Raw genomic sequence first — 17,119 nt, forward strand, 5'->3', positions numbered from 1 at the left:
ATAATTTCGGGGTGTACAAGATGGATACACGAAATGTAATCGTTGTAGCTTTCTTGTCCTCACATTTAATATTTTTTTTCTCGAAATACAAACAGGGGGGGAGGGAAAGATCACATCAAGCACCCATCCTTGACGCTGGAATGCAATTCACTCGCCCCAACCCTGATGCGTCGATGCACCACCTGTCGCCCTGTCTTTTCGTCCGAAGAATAAGAAGAAGAAGACGACGACGACGACGACGAAGCCGGAAGAGTAACACGCTCCAGCCGGAATACTTCCACCATCCACTCATACCATACCTTCCGATCATCCGTCTGCCGAGACATTGTCACGACAACCTCGGCATTATCAGGAACATACAATGGTGTCTTAATCACTCTCTCCATCAGCAAACCTATATCCTATCAGGGAAGGGGGGTATGACAATAGTATACCTTTAGAGGGAAGAAGATAGGGAACCAACTGATCATCCCACTACTCTTTTCCTCCATTGTCACTGGATTCGTCGACAGCTCGACGCCATCGTACAGCACAGTTTCAAAGTACCCAGCCAGTCCATGGCAGACGCCGCGGTGGGCGCAGGGGAAAGTAAGTCGGCAGTGGCGGGTGTTGTGCGCGTTTGTGGTTGCGGTGACGGGGCCAGCGGGTATTGTGGTCGTGGTTGGAGGGGATTGGGGAAGGTTCCGGTTTGGATGAGAAAAGGACCATGCGGGAAGGACGATTGGGGTGGGGGGTTGGAGGAGGGGGACGATGGGCGCTGATGTTGAGGAGGCTCTGCTGCTGGTTTCCTTGTTGTTGTCCTTGTTGATATTGTTGCCATTGGTGGTGGTGGTGGTGGTGGTTGTGGAAGAGGGGTCCTTGAAGGAGAGGTAGTCGATGGCGTGCAGCATCACTACATATGGGGTTTCTGGTGCTGCTGGGTTCGTCGCTTTTTGCGTGTTGATGTCCGCGTGCAGTTTGGGTGCAGCGATGGGGGTTAGATGTGCAGAATAGGATGCCGGAATGGAGATTCCGTGCTCCTGGTTGAGGAGGTGGGTTGCGCCGTCGAGGCATTCGGGTGAGAGCTCGTTGTCGCCGAACGAGCCGAGAAGCTCGGACACAAGGATATCAATGGGATACGTAGTCTCTGTGGACGGATCTGAGGATGAAGTGGAAGATGGGCCCCGCCAGCTGCGCATGTCCGTTCGGACGAGATGCGCTTTACCGCCCCAGATGTTCTGGTTGTGCCGCTGCAGCAGCACAAATGCATTCGGGTTCTTCTCCACCACCCACATGTCGATCGGTACACCCGTCGCTGCGCTCGCTCGCAGCGCTCGCGTCACCAGAGGACCCCGGCCCGCGCCGAGCACCGCAACCACAACCTTCCCGTCCGGACCCGATGCCGGCTTTTTCTTGTCCACCCAGTCCCGTAACGCCCGTGCGATCGCCCGCTCGTACCATTCATACTTGATCGGGTCCTTTTCAAACACCTCGTACGTGATGCTCTCTAGATTCACCGTCAGCGGCTGCAGCGGTGCCTGCAGGTAGTCTTGATAGCCCGTGCCGAACCGCTCCAGAGGCGTTCGCGGCGGTTGTCTTTGTTGAAGGTTCCGCATGTATGAGAGATGAGGCGTAGGGTCGTGGAATTTGCGTCCCTGGGATGCAGCCGCCTGCGCAAGCGTCGGAAAGTCGTTATTGGCGGGATTACTATTACTGCCCGCGTCGGCGCTGCCATCATCGCCACCCAGGCCAGGGATCGGCCCGACATCGCAGAGTAGGATCCATGGAGGCGTGCGTCGCCGCATGAACCGGGCAATCAGCGCCTGGTGTGCCTTGGACAGCACCGGGTAGCCCTTTTGGTTCTTGATGAACGACGTCGCCTCCAGAGTCAGCAGGTGCACCGGCTCGGAGAACCACCGTGTTTGAACAGGAATGGGTGGAAGGTGCTTTGGAAGCGACAAGGCTGATGCCCATTAGTTTTGGCGCAATTTAATAGCTCTAATTTCAACAACTTACCAACTGCCAGCCGTGAATGGTACTTGCAGGTTGATCGGATAATCTCCCATGCATCCCACGTACCAAACAGGTCGAGTCCTGTCGGACGATCGTCACCACCCGCTAGGTACTCCTCGCGGGCAAACGGTGCGAGATCGCCCATCTCGTTGGTCTCCTGTTCAGGGTTGTCGACCATCCGCATCCAGATGTGGATCTGGACGTACGGCGCCAGGGTTAGTGCCTCTTGGATGGCTCTTGCGTAGTACGTCACGCCTGCAGAATGTAGTCGGCCATGATGAAGCCGAGGGCCCGGAATGACCAGATATCCGATGCCGCAAAACGCCGCATAGGCAACCTCCAGCATGAGCACCTGGCGCGAGATGTCCGCGATCAGCGGATCGGGTGAGCAGAGGTCGACCCACGAGCTGGTGATGCCGACCACTTGGCTGATCGCCTCATGAGGCGTCAACGGCGTGTCTGCCGGAGACAGAGGAGGAACGATCACCGTCTTCGTGTTCTGGGACGTCCCCAGAGTACCGACGGCGTCCCGGGTCGGCAACTCCTGGTTCGACAGATGGTTGGAGAGTAGGGTCAACACCCGAGAGTGGAAATGAGACGATGTAATTGGGGTCGTTAGCATATCATACTGCATCGCAATTAGTATCTATCCAACAGGACACACAAGCCAAAAACTCACATTACTTTCATGAGCTTTCCGGACCACTTCGGGTGTCACCGGAGTCAAGCGTTTGCTTTCATGCTGGCCAATGCAGAACGTGTGCACCATGCCATCGGTGTCTGGAGGGGTATCCATGGTCGCTAAGCGTGTGCGATTCCTGCAACCCTCGAAAATCTAGTATTTACAATGAATTCTTCCGACCTAAAAGTCATAACCCTAGACACTGTTCGCTGTGTTGCGACTTTTTGTCCGAACACGATGATGCACGTTTATGCTCACAGATGTCCGGCGCATCAATTGGTCGAAACAAGGGCGGATGAAGCAAAGTCGCAATGGTAAGTCCTAGGCATTTAAAACTGTATTATCAGCCATTCAAGGGATGGAAGCGCGACCCTTGAATTCTGGACTGGCCGCCCTCAATTCTTGTTGATTCCTTTGGTAAATGCGGCAACATTGCGGAAGTGTGGTCTAGAAAAAATACGCTTAACCAGAAAAAGCAGGCGGTGAGTCTGATAGGGCTTATCAATGAACAGCCTTTTTTTCCGATTTCTGGGTCTCTCTCTCATCGCCATCAACGAGGAAATTCTCACCGCATCTGCGCCAGCATGGTCGATCGACGCCCGGAGGCCGAGGACGCTTCGCGCGCAAAGCGCCAGAAGATGGAGAAGCCCGAGGTAGATCCTCGGGACAACCCCTATCTGGCGCATATGTTTCCCGAGAAGAAGGGTTCAGGCAACCCGTTAGACAAGTTCGTCCGGCACAAGACGACCGCGGCGCAGGCTGAGAAGGTGGAGGACGGTGAAATCAATCCGTTCACTGGTCAGCCCTTTTCAGAAACGTATTATTCGATTCTGAAAACGCGGCGCAATCTTCCCGTGCATGCTCAAAGGTAAGATAAGACTCCCAATATCATTGGACAAGAAAATAGTGCTAAAGACGAGCCAGAGATGAGTTCTTGGAGCTGTATCAAAAGTCGCAAATCCTCGTTTTTGTCGGAGAGACCGGTTCCGGCAAGACAACCCAGATTCCGCAGTTCGTTCTCTACGACGACCTCCCGCACCTGAACAACAAGATGATTGCTTGTACGCAGCCGCGACGAGTCGCGGCCATGTCGGTAGCGCAGCGTGTTGCCGCAGAGATGGATGTCAAGTTGGGCGAGGAAGTCGGTTATAGCATTCGTTTCGAAGACATGACGAGCTCCAAGACGATCCTCAAGTACATGACGGACGGAATGTTGCTTCGCGAGGCGATGCACGACCACGGCTTGACGCGATATAGCACAATCATCCTCGATGAGGCGCACGAGCGGACAATGTCTACGGATGTGCTCATGGGTCTGCTGAAGGAGGTGGTTAAGCGTCGACCAGATCTTAAGATCATTGTCATGTCGGCCACACTGGACGCGCAAAAGTTCCAGCGGTACTTTAATGATGCGCCGTTGCTGGCAGTTCCCGGCCGCACACATCCCGTGGAGATCTTCTACACTCCTGAGCCGGAGCAGGATTACGTGGAGGCAGCGATTCGGACGGTGCTGCAGATTCACGCGACCGAGCCCGAAGGGGACATCCTGCTGTTCCTAACGGGAGAAGAGGAGATTGAAGATGCCGCACGCAAGATCTCGCTGGAGGCGGATGAAATGGTTCGAGAAGTGGATGCCGGGACGCTCAAGGTATATCCGCTGTATGGAAGCCTGCCGCCGCACATGCAACAACGCATCTTCGAGCCCCCACCGCCACCGCGGAAGCCCGGTGGGCGGCCTGGTCGCAAGTGCATTGTGTCCACCAATATCGCGGAGACATCACTGACGATTGACGGGATTGTTTACGTGGTGGATCCCGGATTCTCGAAGCAAAAAGTGTACAACCCACGCATTCGAGTGGAGTCGTTGCTGGTGTCGCCGATCTCGAAAGCGTCAGCTGCACAGAGGGCGGGTCGTGCAGGACGAACGCGGCCCGGCAAATGCTTCCGGCTGTACACGGAGCAGGCATACAAGAAGGAGCTGATCGACCAGACGTACCCTGAGATCCTGCGGTCGAACCTGTCATCGACAGTGTTGGAACTGAAGAAGCTGGGAATTGATGATTTGGTCCACTTCGACCTGATGGACCCGCCAGCGCCAGAAACACTGATGCGAGCGCTGGAGGAACTCAACTACCTGGCATGCCTGGACGACGACGGCAACCTGACGGCGCTGGGGCGGCTAGCGTCGGAGTTCCCTCTGGACCCAGCACTAGCGGTCATGCTGATCAGCTCGCCCGAGTTCTATTGCTCGAACGAGATCCTTTCGATCACGGCGCTGCTCTCAGTGCCACAGATCTTTGTACGGCCCCACTCGCAACGCAAGCGCGCCGATGAGATGAAGAACCTCTTCGCGCACCCGGATGGCGACCACCTGACGTTGCTCAACGTCTACCACGCCTTCAAGGGCCCCGAGGCCCAGGCCAACCCCAAGCAATGGTGCCACGATCACTTTCTCAACCTGCGCTCCCTGCAGGCTGCCGACAATGTCCGCATGCAGCTGTTGCGCATCATGGAGCGCGAGGAGATCGAGCTGGTCTCGACCCCGTTCGAGGATAAAAAGTACTACGAGAATATTCGCCGCGCGCTCGTCGCGGGGTTCTTCATGCAGGTCGCCAAGCGGGACCCAACATCGAAGGGTATCTATACCACCATCAAGGATAATCAGCCCGTCCTCTTGCATCCCAGCACCGTCTTGTCATATGACGCGGAGTGGGTTGTCTATAATGAATTCGTCCTCACAACGAAGAACTATATCCGTACCGTGACCTCTATCAAGCCGGAGTGGCTTTTGGTATGTCTCCCTCCATCCTCTTGAGAAAAAAGGAAAAAGCATTGTTGCTAATGCTCTATCCAGGAAATCGCACCAAACTACTACGACCTCTCGACCTTCCCCAAGGGCGAAGTTCGATCCGCCCTTCTACGCGCCGCCGAGCGATTGGCCCGAAAGGAGAAGACCCGTGCGGAAGCGGCAAAGAGGAAATGAATTCTCGCATGTGTAGATTTGAAATAGAAAGAACGTCCTGCTATATTTCATGGTATAGACTTTTTATTTTGTCAAGGGCAGAAATTATTCCTGAACGGTTCTAATTTTCCGATACTGTACATACCACTACATACATACATTGCTTATAATCCGAGCCATGAAATAATGGCCATCCTTTTCTGGACTTTGATATTGAAAAAAAGCAACAGTCTTGAAAGGAGATAGATACTAAGAGGAACTTCGCAATGAAGATGATGTCCACAGTTTCTTAACCGATGATGACCCTGGGATGATCTCGGGCTTCGTCTCCTCTGCCGTCGGCGGGACTATCGATACGGTGGCCTGTGTAGATTTGCTGAGGCGCTCGACGGTCTTTTTCAGTCGAGCCATCTCCTCGCGGAGAGTAAGGATTTCGTCGGCGTTGTGGGCAGCAGCGTCCTTGATGAGAGCGCGCACACTCTTGTGCGCAGCAGCATCTGCCATTGCTGTCGAGAAGATCGCCCACGAGTGATCGCGCGCGAGCGAATTTCGCAGCCATGCCGGATCGTTGCTGGCGTTCTTTCCATGGGCGGTATTATTCCGAAGGTTCGTCTGCGCGTGCGTCAACTCGTCGCGCACGAGATGGACAAACTCCTGGCATTTTGCCGAAACTGATCGCTGGGAAGCCGCTATGTGGGCCTCACCCATCTCCTTTGCTGCCTGTTGCCACCGCTTCAACACCGGATCGAACTCACTGTAGACGTCTTGGTTTCTCCAACCGGCCCGCCAGTCGAACCCGCTCCGCACAGCCGCGTTGATCAGCATCTCAGCTGCTTGTGCCTGCTGGCACGAATCGCAGAAGTGAACCATATGCACGATCAGCCGCTCCACGCGCTTCTCCGGGTGCACCGTCGATGAGACCATGTACGCAAGCGACCGGAGCATAGTCTGTAGGCCTTCCTCCCACCGCCTTCGGAGCGTGTAGAATCGTAGGAACGCGCACAGAGTGCCAAAGTTGTCGGCGAATCCGTTGGCGCGGTACACTTGCAGGAATGCCTCCGCCCGATCGATCTGGTCGAATCGCAACGTAGCGGCAATTAACGTACTGAACAGAACAGGATTGGCGCTCGGCGCCGGCGGAACGGTAATCTCCACACCGTTGATTATCCGCTTCTCCCAGAGAAGCGGGATATTCACATGATAGGCGCTCTCGCCTCGAAGGAGCATGAGGAAATTATCAAAATCTCGCAAGTTCCGCGTCTTCCGATAGTACGTGAGGATCGAGTTGATGAGAGGCGTGGTCAGGTGGAAGAGATGCGGGATCAACGCCTTGAGGATCAGATCTATCAAGTCGTTCTGCCGAGTTTTCGTGAACGCCAAAATCAGGGCCTGGAATGCACGCGGGCGATCTGGTTCATCGCAGAGGAGCAGATTCCGTGCGACTCTTGCAAGAAATTCCTGAATGTGCAGCCGGCCATGGAGATACGCCTCCACGTCTTCCTTCAGCTGCGCATCCGATGTTTGACTCGCTTGGCGCAATAAGTGATGTTGTGCTGTATCTATGGCTGGCGCCAAATCGTCGTACGGCTCTTCCTTGAAGAATTTTAAAGCCCAAAGCCTCTTTCCCGTGTTTTGGAGATACTGAAGGAGTTCCTGTGGCCCCAATCGCAGCGACTGCAAATCTGCCTCATAATCAACGGGCAGCCCCGAGTAATTCCGGGCTACAGCCGGCCGAAGCAGAAGTCGGTAAGCAAGTTGCCGCAGCGCTAGTTTTTGGATAGCCTTTATCCGTAGAATGTCCCCCGTCTCCCATATAAAGTCCGGTTGCGGGCGCGGCGGCAGCTCGGCGCGATCGGAAAGGGCATTGCTGGCGTAATCAAAAAGCGGGCTTTCAGCGTCATCATCGGTATATCCAGTATCGCTTTTTACGGGATTTTCATGGTGAAAAGCAGACGTTACTTGACGTTGCTCAAAATGTTGGCGCAACGTCTGCTGGGCCGAGGTCCGAATGCTTCGATCATCCTCCTTCAGTGTCAATACTTCCTCGGCTAGGTTAGAATGTCGATCCTGCGCCTTGTCATCGATGTTAAATGGATGTGCAACAGAAGGATTCTGAGCTTCGGAGGTCGCGCGCGCTTCCCCGATCCATCGTGGAGCCGCCCAGGAGGTACTATACTGCCGTCGCTGTTGATTCGGAAATCCAAACAAAAACTCGCTATGCCGGAACGCAAGGGTCTGCAACAATCGATTCTCTTCATCGACCAACCGATCAACTTCCTCCTTCACGGCAGCGATTTTCTCTTCCCATTCAAGTCGGCGCTTCTCCTTGACTTTCGCATCGGCTAACGCGGCCCCCGCAAATATGCTGGAATAGAAAGCAGTCACGGCATTTCCAATCCGAAGACGTCGCCGACTGGCCGCCGAGGTGGTGTGGGACGTGACACCCTCAGTCGCCGTGCGCAGACAAGCGACACAGCGGCAGGTCGAGGATTGTGGAAGCCGCGCCGCTCGGGACCATAGGCTTTGCATTATGGTAGCATGTCGGCCGGCACAAACAAATCAATTGATCAAACAGCCATTGAGCGTCTGCGAGCGGCCATGTGAGATTTGTAAAGCACTTTCCAGCATCAGATGATGCTTTTCCTTTCGACTTTCAAGAGGGAATTACCTGATTACATAAGCTACCTGCTTTGGTAAAGTTTGCTAGTTCTCTTCGAAAGTTTCAGAGTTTTAGCGCAATTTGCAAAAGCTTGGCAATTCACATTGACCAATCAAAAGCTTGCTATGGCGACATCGCAAAGACCTCGAGGTCCAAGCTTCCTGCGCATCCGGAAGCCATTATGGGCAGCTTTCGATGTTTCCCACGCTTTCAGCACAGGTGACCAGCATTTGATAACGACGGCCGAGATGTCTTGAACAAAAGCGACTGGCAGCTCAGAACGAGGTGTTAGCCTCTCGACATGTTTGGTACTGGTTGCAATCAGTGGCAGAAACTAATAAGCACATCAGCTAGAGTATGCAAAGTACTTCGCAGACTGCGTAAAAATGTTGAGTCACAAAGAAGGCGCTCGCCAGCTCAGGTACACAACAACAGCAACCTGGTTCACGGCAGCGAGTGGCTCCACCAAATTCACAACTGTCACCGTCGGCAGCACAGATGGGGAAACAACGAGGACTGTGAATGAATCTCGGTTAAAAATAAAAGGTGTACGAGCCAATTCAATTTTGCGATCCCGGCAGAGAGACATTTGAGTGGCCGCAGCAAAGGTGAAGGCTGGAGAACTCGATATAATCACTATGAAAGGTCTGTCAAGCTTTCCTTCGTGACTTTTGGCCTGCTTCGTGGTTTAGGGACATTGATTAATTCTGGCCTACTGTGCAGTGTTTCGGACTACGTTCCCTTGGATTCGTTAAATTTCAGTTGACGGTTAGCTTAGATATGATCATCTTCAATAGCAAGAGAATGAATCAATCGCTTTTGACTATCTCTTCCTCAGCGGCATCGTACATGACAAGAGAAGCCAAATTGATTAACCCGGAACAACCAAACTTCTTTGGTTGCATGCATTAATAAGAATGGAGATCTTATATCTACATGCAGGTCCGGTATTTTCGACTTCTCATTGCTTGCCCTTCCTGATGTACTCGGCGAGATTAGGCCGTGCCTCGATCGCCTCCTCGAGCTTGATCAAGGACTCAGGCACTGACTCCTAGCAAGAAACTCGTAAGTAACAAATCTGGCCAGAATCAATGCTGGGAAATGCTCACCGGCCGCACTCCAATTCTCTGGTCATTATCAAGCAAATGATAGACCGCAAAATCTACGTAAGTGATCTTTTCCCCGAGCAGGTACGGCCCAGGGTTTTCGTTGTAGTACTCCCCGAAAACTTCGTAGAAGTGCGGCAACTTCTGCACGTACTCCTTCCTACGCTCCCCTCCTCTCCTTGCGGCAGCTACCCATTCAGTCTGTAGTCATCGTCAGTTTCTGTTAAGCGGTTTCGTTATACGAGTCGGTACTTACCCTCCGGTCAACGTAGATATCCGAGACAGCATCGACCAGGTATTTCTCCCAATTGGTCTCGCCATCATAGCGGCCGAGTTTTCGGGTAAAGTAGCGCATAATTGGGATATGCTTCAATTCGTCAACTGTAGTCAGTCACCCCCCTCTTGCAGATATACAAGCCCCGAGCGGGGTTCACAATGGTGGCACGGACATACCTGAGTGAGCCTGTGCCCGTCATACTCAACAGCAGGTAGTTGGCCAGTTCGGGTGATGCCCTGCTCCCGCAGCTTCTTCTTGTTCTCTGGCCAGGTTTCATCGATCTTGTAGAGGAGTTCCTTGTAGTCGATTCCAGCGTCTTTGAAGAAAAGGCTGCGAACATCGGTTAGTTATAACCAGTGGGCAATCTTAGTCTCTCAGGCTGGATGCTCCTTACACAAGGGGTCCTCCACGACCTAGCCGGCCGAGGTCGAAATAATGATAGATTGCAATCTCACTGGCCATGGTTGATGCCAACAATAACACTACCGTGCGAAATTCGCCTCTCTGTCTTCGATTTCAAGTTTGAGTTGAGTGCAACCCTCTACGCTGACGAACTGAACCCTCTACTCTCCTGCTATTTCACATCCCATAAATACTACTCGACGAAGGTCTAGAAACATCTACCTTCTTGACCGCTTAAATAAAAGTTTACTAATTCTCATGTGTGAGATGTCGGCGTTTCGTCCTAAGACCCTCAACGGCATCATGCATGTACAGTCTCATTCCCTCGGATCGATGGTTCATTGGCAGCTGAAAACAGTTTGACCCCTCTTCTCTGAACATTCCGGTGCACCACATGACGCATGATACATGCCTATGCAACAGACCCACTGTTCAATGAACTATAATCCATCCGAAACCCAATTGAGAGTCTCTGGCACAAGAAAGCCTCCATTTTCGTGTACTTGACCGCCACCTCTCCCCCGCTCTCCTGGTCTATCATCCGAAACCAGGGGCCCGATACAAGCCTCGTTCAAGGCCAGTTCATAGTTCATGATTTGCGCGGATTTACGATTGACAAACGATATGCTGCTTCAATCAAACAGTTACCCCATCAAACACGTCTGCCATCCTGTTATTTCGCCGACATTCAAGGACAGCGGCTAGGCCGAGAGTGCTACTGAGGGTGTTTGGACAGTGGGGCCTTAGTACTTTCTCTCATCCCTCCAATGCCCGCTGATGCATCGCTTCCGCCCTCTCGTACAGTCGTAGTTTCGCACGGACCGTCCCGAGATTGTAAACGCTGCCTAATGTGTCTGGATGATTGGTTCCCAACACTTTCTCTCGTCCCTCCAGAGCCGTAGATACGTCGACTCTGCCATCTCGGAGAGCCCCTGACATTGAAGGACGACACCCAAGTTGTGATACTGGTCAAGGTACTTGGATGACTAGACCCCAACACTTCCTCTCGCCCTTCTACTGCTTTTTGATGCGCTTGGAGGGTATCTGGATGCTCAAGCCATAGCTTCTTCTCTTGTCCATCAGGTGCCCGTTGATACATTGCCTTTGGACTCTCTATTATTCCTTGGTGAGCGAGAACCATTCCCATGTGGTAATAGCTGGAAAGGGTGTCCGGGTGATCGGAACCCAGCACCTTCTCTCGTCCGTTCAGCGTCCGCCGATGTAAAGCTTCCACCCTCATGTATTGCCTTTGACATTGGAAAGAGAAAGCCAGAGTGTTAACGCTCCAGAGTGTGTCTGGATGCTTGGGGCCGAGCACTTTCTCTCGTTCATTCAGTGCTCGTTGATACATTTCCTTTGCCTTCTCGTATTGCCCCTGATCAAACAGCGCACATGCCACACGGTAGGCACTCGTGAGGGTGTCCGGATGATCGGGACCCCGCCTTTTCTCTCTTTCCTCCAGTTCCAGTCGATAATATCTTTCGTCCTCCGCGTAGCTTTTATGTAGGTAGGTGGAGTTCATATCGTGGACGTGCCCAGAGTGCTTTTGCGAACGTGAGAGACAAAGGTGGATCTTCAGCGGCACTGGTGATGAAGCGAGTCCGCATATGAAGACTTCATGGTAGAGCAGCCAATGCCTTATTTGATGTTGCAAAAGTTAGGGACTTTTCAGTTCAAGTATAGGGAAAAAACAGTACTTATCATCGATGCAGAGCCGCGCTGGGCGATGCTGCAAAATGGACACGTGATTGCCACATCATCCCTGAAGTCTGCAGTGTGATAAGTCATACAGGTGCGTGGTACCTGCAATTCCCGCGCGTATTATTCTGTCTGAACTTTATCAATGCATGCGGAACAGTGGCTTATTTTGCATTCCATGGCTAACCTTCGCTTGACCCATGGAAGCCGATTTCAGTTTGTATCAGTATTAAGTGACATGATTGTGCTCAACGACAGTATACTCTGTATGTTGTGAACTTAAAACTGGGCAAGACAAAGAAGTGACTCTCTAAAACTGAGGCATGATCTGAAAGACATGAACGGCACAAACACGCGCTGCTCAAAAGGCGTTGTTTTTTATTTTCGGAGTCGAGGAATCAGCACGATTGTCCGCATGGAACGTTCGCGGCAACAATGACTTCATCAGAGATTGCAGAAATTGTATCACTTTATTACATTTGCGTGGCGAATATTTCTTCGCGAAGGTCTAATTTTCTTCGTTTCAAGGAATTCTCCCTTTGTAGGACCGTAGGATACCGTAATTCCTTAGGGTTCGTGTATCACGTGATCTAATCCGAACCGGATCGAGAGGCTATTCGTGCAGCAGTAAAATGAAGGTGTCGTCTGATGGGTGTCAGATCTCGAGTTATACTGGGACTTTATGGGAGTAGGTATTTGGAGAAATTGGCACATTGTGAAGTTTGATTTGGCTAATCATGTCACTTCCTGGCATGCTCTCTCAGCAGCTCCGACAATTTCTCGGCGACGCGTGGTACATGTCTGCTATTGAATGTTGAAGATCTGACAGAGCTCTCCATGACGGTAAATCTTTATCGGTCTCGTATCAGAGAGCAGATACCGGGTAAGGGCTGCGCCATGGAAATCCATTAATTTGTGCAACTCCGCCGCTCCGCCTGCAGTGACAAGAAGTCCCCTGAGGTTTCAGGAGGGTTTCGTGGCCGCTGTTGGTCTCAGAAAAAATAAAACAATGTGTCATCGTCTGGACATGCGACGTTTGCAGATGCACTCCGCGTCCCCAGGACGGCCGAGGTAGATCCTGCACTAAGTTGCTCGGCTGCGTTCGTCAAAAGGGTGTCTCAAACCGTGCATATCCCGTTGGAATATTGCGGCGGCAGCACTTTCGAGCTAAACTTGGCTCGTAATTTGGCTCTCCTCGTACTCTAGTGTACCCGGTGTGTCTTCCTGTTGGCTGACTGCGTGCGCTGGATTTGTAAGTACTATGGTTTGTTCTGCTCGTGTATTCTGGCACACGAGTAACGAGAGTCACATGACCCTACGAACTACGGTTGATGATTTTTACAATCGGCCTGTGGCCAGTCTACGCTCAAATCATCCCACCAACTACAACTCCTGCCGGTTACCCCGTAATATGCATGGCTGAAACAAGCCATCAAAGTAGAAACCTTAGCATCAGTTATGTGTAAAGCAGCCATCACAGCTTGTTGATGCGTGTGGATTCCATCGCCTCGATGGCCGCATTTGTGAAGGCTCTGCTCGCTTCCGCACCCACAGATGCCCTCTCTCGATCATAGCATCTTTATTGGACAGCGATCATATAGTGATATTAATGCCTCGCGTAAATGACACCTGCGTATCGATCGCCCGGTTCTTACAACAGGCATCGAATCTATCACCCCTCTTCTTGGGCAATTCGGTCTCCGAGAAACGGGCGCCGCAGTGAGGACATACCACGTCCATGCGCCCCAAATAATGTGGACACCAGTGGAACGGCTTTCACGGGCGGCTGGGAGATCCGGCTGAAAAACATCCCCAATGGAGCGATGTCAGGAACGATGTCATTGGAACTGGATGAAGAGGACGAAACAGCCAGGGGCAACGGAAGAGGAGGGCTTGTAATAAAACTCGGTGTAGCCGTTTACAGGCATTGTCACCGCAGTATCGCGCAAGGCTGAGGCGTGCCGTATCTTTACAACACGCCGCCATGTATTTCGTCACATGAGACGTGTAGACTGGAGCGAATTGTTGCGCCGGCGGTTTCTTGATTTTCTTTTCAATGCCTGGGTCAAACTGATGACAATATTATGCCTGGGGCCTCCATTGCCACCAGAGGCAATTGTCCCGGATGTACACTGCATGCCGAAATGAGTGAGGATGCACCAAATGTCAGCAGATGATGAAGGATGATACATTTGCCAATCCTGGAAATTGAGGCAGGCAGACGCCACGGAGTTGCTCTGGGTCCCCAGCGCCATTGTCGAATTAGAACGAATCACAGTGTAGCGTCTGGCCAACTGCCTCTGGTTGCAGAAATGGCCCCAGGCGAAATCAGTGTAGTCAGGATACACGAAAGTCCGATTCTTCCGTTCCTTGAAATTAGCCATCAACTTGATCTAAACTTGTAGAACTTGTAAAAATAATTCAAGAACCCGCCTGCTCGATCTTCGTGGTGGCGCGCCCAGAGACACTCGTTGATGTTGGACGTGGTATGGCCGTACCATGGGTGATCTTTGAGAGAAGCCTTGACCATAAATATTCCGGCGGCTCACAGCTTCTCAATGCACTCGGCTGCCGCGTGCCCGATTTTGCCGAACCTCGTCGATAACGGCGTTCAACCCCACCTCACTCCGCTCTGTTGGTATTCTCCGGAAGAGCCTCTCAGCCTCTGCTCCGAGCTTTGGCTGATGTTCACCGCGACGTGCTGAATGCAATGATAATGATGGGCGCATGGAAGAACCTCCTGACAGGCTGGTACGAGGTCTTCCCCTCGGTCAGACACCAGCATTCGAATGCAAAGTTCGGCCAGAGTGCCATCTGTGCTATTTTCATAGAAGCCGTTGATTGTGTCGCGGAAGAATGTCAGGAACTTAACTCAGATGTACCTCGTTTCAGTCCCCGCGGCCACTCCATACATTATGGGTAGGATGTGATTTTCTTCGCCAACAGTACAAATATAGAGGCCTATATCATACGTCGAACCTTTCAAATGGCGCAGCCCTTGCCGTCGGGAACGTACTGGTCACACAATTCCTGCGGCACGAGGTATAGGTCGCGGCGTTCTTCTTTGGTGGGCCCTGGCGCTGGAGGTTCTGCCACTGATAGTCATCGCGGCAGTGCTTCTGAATGCGGCCAATGATCTCCATGACGACGCCGCAGTCCGGATACTGATATTGATACGCGCGGATCTCCTTTTTGAGCAGCGGAATTTTGGGCACCGGGGTGCGCATCTGCAGATATCGGTCTTCAAACTGAGCAAGGTACTCCTGAATCTCGGCCAGGCGCTTGGAGTGTTGCTCGGCGCGGTGTGACGGCGTGCGCAGATGATCCGGTAGCTGAGGATCAACGACAGCACCTGACAAATAGGACACACCAGCAGGCGATGTTCCTCCAGGTATGCAAAGAGGTCGGCCATGGCGAACTCTTTGGAGAATTGAGACGCGGTGTGGAAGGATTGTCGGCAGGAAAATAAATGACAGAATGGAGAGGGCACACACGAGTCGTGAGGAGGATACTGTAGTCGAAGGACGAGGGATGGGCTGTCGGAGTGGGAGATACACACAGGAAGCAGCACGAGTACGTCTCATAGTAGTGATTGTTCTTCATCTTGCGGCGAAGGTCCTCAATCTCCATCCTTCAGCACGTCAGCTTGTGGCGTGGCCTGGCAGTTCCAATACCGATGCATGGTGGCATCCTCCCGCTTGAGTGCAAGGCAGAAAGCGCAGCCAGTCCACCACGTGTCCAATGCCTTGCCTAAGCCATCCGCTAGGCTTCGATCGTGCTATTCTCGACTGGTGCATGACGCTGCTGGATCATCGCCTGGGCGGCCGCACGAACGATGAGTACCAGAGCGCTCTAGTGAGCGGAATTGCCGTCCTGGGCCTGCGTCCCGAAGGCGGCTGGCAGCCGGCCGCCAACTTCACGCCCACTCTGTCGGGCATCATCAAGGTGGCGCGCATGCTGGTGGCCCAATAGGCGTGGGAGGAAGCGCAGGACGCCCAAGAGGACGACTGACTGGAACGGATCCAACAAGAATATGTGCCGATTCATGACCAGTGACGCACCAACGCCGATCCGATGACTGGCGCAATGTGCGGATTCATTTCTCTGATTATGTATGTTCCGATTTTCTTGCTAGCCGATTGGAAATTTTTCAACGAGCAAGCATTTTTAGTTTCGAAGCTGTCAGACTTGGAATTCGCAAGCGGACAGCGATAGTATGAACGGCTCTTGTTGGTCGCGTGAGCGAAATATGACTCCCCGCGATCACACATGAAATAAAGGATCCGATCGCGACCTTCGTTTCAAATTGGTCGCCAACATTGAGGGCAATCTACGGTTGTCTCCGGGATTCCATCTCGAACTCGAAGCAAAGAAACACGATTGGCGACAGAGAATAATCAAATGAAGGACAATTGACTGTGGGGGAGCTTGGCTGGCCGGTGCCGTCCTGGAAATAGTACTAGACCCTAACTGGAAGGTATTTGTGAATAATATCAGTAATAACTTATCCCTAATTGGTTTTAGGTATCCAGAGGTCAACCAATGCAAACATCCCAAACAAGCTCCCGTTCATCAAGCAAGCACCAGGTGTTCAAGACACATGCTGCGTGCCTCCCACATTCCAGGAGACTCAATCAGGAAAGCACCATGATACACAGAATCTGGATTGCCGCAGCCCTCCTGGCAATTATCTCCCTCGCACTCGGTCATGGGGACCATGGCTCAGAGTCCACGGATTGGGCTACAAGACACATGCAAGGTACGACTTCGACATACCACCAGCTCGCATGGCCATATAAAATCGCGATCCAGGTACTCATTAGAGAATCAATTAACAGAGGAACACCACATCGACAACTTTGACCCCGGTTCCTTCTTTGAGCTGCACGACTTCGACCGCTCGGGCGACCTAACCCCGGACGAGATTCGCAAGTTCTACGGACTCGAAGATTCGTCAAATGCGCACCTGACAGAGACGCAAAAGGACGCTGTGGTGCAGCAAGTCCTGCGATTGTTCGACGCTGTCGGTGCTGGTAGCATCTCTCGTATGGACTTTATCCAGAAATGCCAGAGCGGGGTGCGGCTGCCAGACTTTGGCTACGGGCCGGGCCATCACGGGGATATCGAGTACGAGTATGAAATTCACCACTTCGAGAAGTTCCATGGGCCGGATGCGACAGATGAGGAGCTCTCGCACCCAGAGGATATTGAGCATTTCAGGCTGCATGATGAGCTGGTAGCGGCGGAGCAGCGCCTGGAACAGTTGGAGAATATGCAGATCGTGGAGGCGAATATTCCGCAAAAGTTCCGTCGATACTGAGCGAGTCGTCGTGTCAATACA

General features: G+C 52.5%; 7 protein-coding genes across 7 annotated transcripts; 3 read left to right on the forward strand and 4 right to left on the reverse strand.

The window, feature by feature from the left end:
- Nucleotides 1-110: 110 nt before the first annotated feature.
- VTN49DRAFT_7757 (uncharacterized protein) lies at nucleotides 111-2,788 on the reverse strand (the record flags this gene model as incomplete). The annotated part of the gene is made up of 4 exons (XM_069416061.1): nucleotides 111-368; nucleotides 435-1,942; nucleotides 1,996-2,620; nucleotides 2,672-2,788. 4 exons carry the CDS (start codon nucleotides 2,786-2,788, stop codon nucleotides 111-113), a joined length of 2,508 nt encoding a protein of 835 aa, XP_069272118.1.
- A 470-nt stretch (nucleotides 2,789-3,258) lies between these two features.
- VTN49DRAFT_7758 (uncharacterized protein) lies at nucleotides 3,259-5,657 on the forward strand (the record flags this gene model as incomplete). Its single annotated transcript, XM_069416062.1, has 3 exons — nucleotides 3,259-3,542; nucleotides 3,599-5,465; nucleotides 5,529-5,657. The coding sequence occupies 3 exons, from the start codon at nucleotides 3,259-3,261 to the stop codon at nucleotides 5,655-5,657; spliced, it is 2,280 nt and encodes a 759-aa protein (XP_069272119.1).
- A 228-nt stretch (nucleotides 5,658-5,885) lies between these two features.
- On the reverse strand, nucleotides 5,886-8,165 carry VTN49DRAFT_7759 (uncharacterized protein; the record flags this gene model as incomplete). The annotated part of the gene is made up of 1 exon (XM_069416063.1): nucleotides 5,886-8,165. The coding sequence occupies one exon, from the start codon at nucleotides 8,163-8,165 to the stop codon at nucleotides 5,886-5,888; it is 2,280 nt and encodes a 759-aa protein (XP_069272120.1).
- Nucleotides 8,166-9,256: 1,091 nt separating this feature from the next.
- Nucleotides 9,257-10,140, reverse strand: VTN49DRAFT_7760 (uncharacterized protein; the record flags this gene model as incomplete). The annotated part of the gene is made up of 5 exons (XM_069416065.1): nucleotides 9,257-9,346; nucleotides 9,405-9,602; nucleotides 9,658-9,768; nucleotides 9,855-10,008; nucleotides 10,073-10,140. The coding sequence occupies 5 exons, from the start codon at nucleotides 10,138-10,140 to the stop codon at nucleotides 9,257-9,259; spliced, it is 621 nt and encodes a 206-aa protein (XP_069272121.1).
- A 4,193-nt stretch (nucleotides 10,141-14,333) lies between these two features.
- On the reverse strand, nucleotides 14,334-15,460 carry VTN49DRAFT_7761 (uncharacterized protein; the record flags this gene model as incomplete). The annotated part of the gene is made up of 4 exons (XM_069416066.1): nucleotides 14,334-14,479; nucleotides 14,795-15,130; nucleotides 15,273-15,409; nucleotides 15,453-15,460. The coding sequence occupies 4 exons, from the start codon at nucleotides 15,458-15,460 to the stop codon at nucleotides 14,334-14,336; spliced, it is 627 nt and encodes a 208-aa protein (XP_069272122.1).
- A 59-nt stretch (nucleotides 15,461-15,519) lies between these two features.
- On the forward strand, nucleotides 15,520-15,750 carry VTN49DRAFT_7762 (uncharacterized protein; the record flags this gene model as incomplete). Its single annotated transcript, XM_069416067.1, has 1 exon — nucleotides 15,520-15,750. One exon carries the CDS (start codon nucleotides 15,520-15,522, stop codon nucleotides 15,748-15,750), a length of 231 nt encoding a protein of 76 aa, XP_069272123.1.
- Nucleotides 15,751-16,320: 570 nt separating this feature from the next.
- Nucleotides 16,321-17,098, forward strand: VTN49DRAFT_7763 (uncharacterized protein; the record flags this gene model as incomplete). The annotated part of the gene is made up of 2 exons (XM_069416068.1): nucleotides 16,321-16,537; nucleotides 16,617-17,098. 2 exons carry the CDS (start codon nucleotides 16,321-16,323, stop codon nucleotides 17,096-17,098), a joined length of 699 nt encoding a protein of 232 aa, XP_069272124.1.
- Between the last annotated feature and the right edge of the window lie 21 nt (nucleotides 17,099-17,119).

The sequence above is a fragment of the Thermomyces lanuginosus genome (assembly GCF_041956635.1).
Source record: "Thermomyces lanuginosus strain ATCC 200065 unplaced genomic scaffold VTN49scaffold_7, whole genome shotgun sequence".
NCBI classification, from domain to species: domain Eukaryota; kingdom Fungi; phylum Ascomycota; class Eurotiomycetes; order Eurotiales; family Trichocomaceae; genus Thermomyces; species Thermomyces lanuginosus.